General features: G+C 42.3%; 1 protein-coding gene across 1 annotated transcript in view; it reads left to right on the top strand.

Annotated features, from left to right (window-relative positions):
• Positions 1 to 5466, top strand: part of LOC106806251 — a 69198-nt gene extending 63732 nt beyond the window's left edge. Inside the window, exons 2-3 of the mRNA XM_014808126.1 lie at positions 1465 to 1752; positions 3263 to 5466. Of these exons, the coding sequence (XP_014663612.1) occupies positions 1465 to 1752; positions 3263 to 4665 (1691 nt within the window). The 3' untranslated portion in view covers positions 4666 to 5466. The remainder of the gene's footprint in view (positions 1 to 1464; positions 1753 to 3262) is intronic.
• Positions 5467 to 6424: the final 958 nt, after the last annotated feature.

The raw sequence follows: 6424 nt of genomic DNA, 5'->3' as shown, positions 1-6424 counted from the left end.
CACGCACGCGCGCAAGCACGCACGCACGCACGCAACGCACGCACGCACGCACGCACGCACACACACACACACACGCACACACACATACATATATATATATATATTGAACAGGCATAAACTATGTATTTATTCATTCATTTAATTGTTTTAATTATTTATTCATGTATTTAATTATTTATTTATTTATTTATTTATTATTCATTTATTCATTTATTCATCAATGCAGTTTCAGCGCATTGTCATTCTTATTTCTTATTCTTATTTTATAGCGGTAACATAGTATTACGTGTGTGGACTATAGCCGCGTCCATCGTGTAGACGCGGGTACAATATGGCTTCGCTATTATAATGTGTAGACTCTCACAACTTTAGTGTTGGCCTTTACTGGGAGTAGTATAATATGAATGAAGTCACCGCTACAACGTGTAGCCGATAACAGTTTAAGCCTTAATCAGTATTGGGGATCACCTCATTGATCTGGCTTGTTCAGCACTTGTTAATTTATCGTGAAACGATGGCGATGACTCGTAATCAATCTAATGACGATACCGCACACTTACAAAGCGTGAATTAGGTTAAATGATATCTTCCAGTCGATATGCGCACAACTCATCTATAAATAACACATTGTTTGAGTCAGAAAGTGCATTCTGATTCGATAGGTCGCAAATATAAATCGGGAGTGCTATCGAGTAGTGTTCCTAATGGGAAAATATATATATATCCAAGCATCCTACCAGGCTAGCTTTCTATGCCGCACCGCCTCTCCAACGCTCTCCCCATATCTAACACGCGGATATATCTAATACCCCTTAGAGACTGCCTGGGTCGCGCCAAATCATAGTTAAATTGTAGTCTGTACGGGGTATTACTATTTCAACATCTCTCCTCTCTCTCTCCTCTCTCTCACCATGTAGTCTGTACGGGGTATTACTATTTCAACATCTCTCCTCTCTCTCTCCTCTCGCTCGCTCGTTCTTTCTATCATCATAGTTACAGTCGCTGCATCCTCATTAACATAGCTTGCTTAATCGCTTCGTGTCTAATTTGCATTGCTTCGCTTCTTCGGCGTCATCAACGTCGTCGTCACGTGCGCGTGCGTGCGTGGAAAGCGATAGGAAAGAGGTCAACAACAGACGTTCCAGTGCAGTATAAAATTAATACTTCGATAGCGGATCGCGCTGTAACACTTTTCGATATCGTTTCGTCATTCTGAACTAGCGGCTCGCAACATTACTATTTCTAGATTTACTGTTCGCGATTCATACAACAAGTACATGCTGCAAGCCCTCTATTATATAGCTACGAACATGTGTCATAATAATATGTGCGTAAGAGCATATTCATACATCAGACCATCCCACACCCATGGAAAACGCGTATTTATCATCCCCTTGTCGATTTATCTTTTCCATTTCATTCGTCTCCTATATATTTAATTACGTTTCATCTTGTGTTTGACAGGTTACGGTAACATCGCACCGAAGACGCCCGAAGGTCGCATCGTGACGATCTTCTACGCCGCGTTTGGCATCCCTCTCACCCTGCTGTGCCTCGCCAACCTCGGCGACTACATGGCCGTAGGCTTTAAAATGTTCTATAACAGGGTAATCTGTTATACGTGTCGAGAGCGGCAGGCGGCAGCGGCACCTCGAAGAAAATCGACCAGACGAACGAAGCCGCCGATGAAGAGCAGTATTAAGTCCATATCGCTCGCTTTCGACCCAAATGATAAGAGCGGGCGACATTATGGTAAGAGTATAGACAATTATTTATCTCCGCTCTCCTCTAGTTCCATCAACTATCTCCGCTTCTCCATCTTATTCACCTACAATTCCTTTAGCTCTATACTACCAGTATCCCATATCTTCTGTCGTATAATTCGTTAAGGGTTTCCTATTGTCTAACTCTTTCTCCCCTCCTCTCATCTAGCACATCGACCTTCTCTAGCTACGCCGGCATATCTAACCTCCTTCGCGTCTTATCCTTCTTACTTTACATTTTACCTCCGAGATATCTCTACTTCTCTCCTCATCAAGCTATTCACTTTCATGACCCCTTCTATCATCTCAAGTACGTACATTTGAGGACAGAATTTCATCGCTGTCTCATGGACGCCGAGACCCAACTTAATTCAATTGATTAATTATTTACAGTTATTTCGATTTAACGTGAAAAAACAAAATGAGTGTTCAGATATTTATAATATACGTGTGCTATACAATAATTTGCGAAATTGTAACGAAAGTGTGTTTGCGTGTACACTATAACTGGAGAGAATACAAGCGCCACATGTGAGCTGCCAATTTCCACGTGCTATCACATGGCAATGAGATAAATCGATCGCCGTAGTTACCATTTTCATTATACGCATTATATAGGTGAAGAGAATCGCTGGTTCTCTACTAACGATGGTTCTTTGCCCAGAATCGGTTATAGTAACGCGAGTTCTATAATAACGATGGTTTTATACAATCAATGGATTTATAGTCGATGAGGTTCTGCGCTAAAGATGGATTTAACCGATATATGTATGACCTTATATTAGCGATGATTTATACACTACTGCTAGTTCTATGACGATCGTTCTACACTAGTGATTGTAATACAAGAACGATTGTTCCATCATTATATTATACTAGCGTTGCTGTTGCACTACAAACACGAGTTTATATAAGTGCCCGTACACTACCCGCGATGTTACGCTATGATTATTGTTGATATTTTTAACCAGACCATGACGGAAAGTAAGATTGTATGAGTGCATCATCCCAAAAAGTTTTATTTGTCAAAAATTGACATGTGAACATGATTTCATGCCCTTCATCATTGGCAACAAGTCCGTACTTAAACAGTATTTACAAAAATTGACAGTTCCAGTAACTGTTTGCGTTCAACAATAGGTATGCAATATTAATAAAACTCCCTATACGAAGATATGTGAGGCCTTGCAATAAGCTGAGGCTTTATAATGTGTGTATATATGCAGCGATATACATGACCAGTGGTAATAAACTTTTTAGAATTATAAGGTTCATAAAGATGAAACCGATATTACTAGGAGCTTATGGGGATTACATGGTTTATGGGGACGGTAATAATATTAGTAGGCGCTCATAAGATGTATGGTTCACGCGGATATTATCAGTTGTAATATAATAAGGAGACATCTGGGAAAAAGAAATTATGGTCCATAATTGATTTCATCCTAATATTACATATTATATTACGAGACTAATATAACACAACTCGTGGATTTCAGGCAACGCGTACAGCATAGACAAACTGGGCAACTGCGAGCTTCCGCTGCCTGACTACACGCACCGATACGGAGATCTCCCAGCCACTAGCAACGTGATAATGGTAACCAAACCTGACGGCTACGCTGCCGTTGGCGATGGCAAAAAAGAACAAAAGCAGACGCGCACAGAAGAGCTGCGGAACACCGTCAGGGTACAAACACGAAATGCTCAAGAGGACAACGACGGCACACGAGACGGCGGCAAGCCCTCTGAGAAGGAAGGAAATGAGATGGAGGAAGAGGCAGTGGTTGCAGAGGCTGCAAAGCCAAAAGATGGGAAGCGGTGGCCATTTTGGAGGTACACGCTGCGAGACAAGATGCCGCAAAACAAACATACGACGACGGCCGCCGCTGACACCGAACAAGGCACAACAAACACGGCCGATGGTGGCGCCGACAGCGGCGACGGGAATGCGGAGACGCTGCTGTCGCTAGAGAGCCGGTGCTTGTTCGCCGACTGCAGCGACAGCGAGGACGACCGCTCGCAGGATTGCAACATTACTAAGGAGACGGTCGTCGAGTACGATCTGCTGTCGACGCCGACGCTGACGAAGAAGACGGCCTATGTCGGCGATAGGAAGGCGTTGGAGAGAAGCAGGAAGGAGGAGGGTAAAGGCGAGTCGACATCGCAACACAGCATCACCAGTAGGAGCAGCGAACGCGGGTCTGTGATGTTTAAGGACGAACGTGGCGGTGACCGGGAAGGTCTCGCGCAGTACAGAAGCGTGCGAGTCGACGAACGCGAAGTGCAGCAGCCAAAATCCGAAGCCGACCTGCTCAGCGGACGCTATCCGCAGTATCCCCGGATCGCTAATCAAGAGCAGGTAGGCGCCAAGTCGTCGCCGACGCGAGTGAGAGCAGCCACCTTCCAGCGCCACCAGACGATGCCCAGCCGCAGAAAGCCGCGGCTCGTGCGAGCGCCATCGAAGACCCTGTCGCTGTCTCCGGGCAGCCGCAGCCCTCGGACGGACGACACGAGCGTACAAAGTGTCAGCGTCGACGTCGCGCAAAAACCACCTGACGTCAAGGATAACGAAGTTCCCATCTCTGTCTCGATCATCCTGCTCGGCGGATACGTCTTCGGCGGCGCGTGGCTATTCAACTACATGGAGGGTTGGAACGACCTGACGAAGGGGGCCTACTTCACTTTCATTACGCTCAGCACGATCGGCCTCGGGGACATCGTTCCGGGCTCAACGTTTCTTAGCGGCGACTTTGGCCAGGTGCGATATATCTCAATAACGTTTTACGTGGTGTTCGGACTGGCGCTCATCTCTATGTGCTTTAACCTGATGCAGGCGGGCGTGATCAACAAGGTCCGCCGCCTGGCGAAAAAAATTGGTGTTATTAGCGACGATGACTAGGCTATAATTAAACGGCGTAGCGCATGCGCGGTTGCACACGCAAGTTTAATTGATATTTTCCCGATATATATATATATATATATATATATATATATATATATATATATATTTGGCATTGTAACTTATATTATAAGTGACAATACCAAATACGACCATAGAAACGTTTTGTTTGAGGTGTCTAATTATCTAAAATTAGGTGCATAAATAATCCGTATAGCATGACAGGAGCTCTTATGTCGAAATGTGTTATACCTGAACTAGAGGGTCGCATGTCACGTAGCACAACATGGCGGCGCGATGTATCTAGTAAATGATTAAACTGGGTGTTTCTGACGTGCCATTTGCGGCATCTAGGTATCTAAAGAAGCCATCATGACTGCAGTATATATATGAGCAAATATGCATTGGGATATTGAAACCAGGATTCCGAATCCATTTCACTGCATAGGCTTTGCGGTCTTTCAATATAAATAACATAATTTGTGCCCCAGGGATTATTATAATAAGCCCATATGTGGTAGTTCTATAGTCTGACCAGTATGACTTTCTTGTGTAATTTTCTATGACTGTTACGATTTTTCAAATATATTGTACACAACATATGAATGCATACCTTCTAATTATGATGCTCATAATATCAATTTTATTCGTACTCGTGAACTAGTGTCTATAATAGGAATATATACGATATTTCAAGTTGATAAGTTATCATATTGTAGCGTGTAAGATAGTCCAGATTGGGTGCCCATTCCTTGTATTATCTGGTTTTGCATGTTGCGATATATTAAACGAACACAACGTTACGTGTTCATGCGATGCACCGAAATTAAATGTTTATTGTACGTTTATTATTTCACATATTACGTTTAAACATTTATTATGCAGTCGTTTAATACACCGCTATTCGTGATATCGAAATTCAGAGTTCAAGTACTTATTCGCCTGCTATGGCAATCATAAAGCATAATATTCACAAGAAAACAGACAAGCCAATATTTATTTATAGTTCATTATTCAAGCCAATATTTATTTATTTATTTTCAATATTTAATTATTATTTGTTCATTTATTTAAAAACGGTACAATGTTAAAAATGTATCAGCATTAGCTTGGAAACTCTTTATCGTTAGTGCAATAATGAAAAATATACACGTATATAATTAAAAAGTGCATGGCATGCGACGACGCCAGGCGTAGTGTGTGTACTTTTGTTAAACCTAAAGCATACGCTGTATTTAATAACTGTACAAGGCGACACTTAGCATAAAAACATAGCAACTTATAAAGACAAGTGACATATGCATACGATAACCACACGCATACTAAAATAATAACCGCACAGTGATGCTAAAATAATAGGTCAATTAAAATTTCATACTGAGGAATACATTGTTATGGTTAACAACCAATATGCGTGCAGCACATGAAAATTAAACGAGACAAGTGACGGAGTCATTAACAGTAACTGATATAAGTGCATAGAACAATTACAGCAATTAAAATGCAAAAGAAGATATGTAAATATGAACAACGATCAGGCGCAAAAGTGCGAAAAGTAACAAACATTACAGAAAGGGTGGCGAGAACGAGCACAGTAGCAGCTGAGCTGACAACATATATAAAATCAGAGTCCAGTATTTTTTTTTTGGGGGGGGGGGTTCAACGGCACATCGCACATCTGCAGGATGGACCTGACCACGACCTTAGAAGCATCTTAAAGGTTTTGAGATCTGTAGCCCGGCGGATGTTTGTGATAGTC

This window comes from Priapulus caudatus, unplaced genomic scaffold (assembly GCF_000485595.1).
Source record: "Priapulus caudatus unplaced genomic scaffold, Priapulus_caudatus-5.0.1 Scaffold150, whole genome shotgun sequence".
Classification (NCBI taxonomy): Eukaryota; Metazoa; Priapulida; class Priapulimorpha; order Priapulimorphida; family Priapulidae; genus Priapulus; species Priapulus caudatus.
The sequence above is the reverse complement of the archived record's forward strand: the minus strand, read 5'-3'. Positions and strand labels throughout refer to the sequence as shown.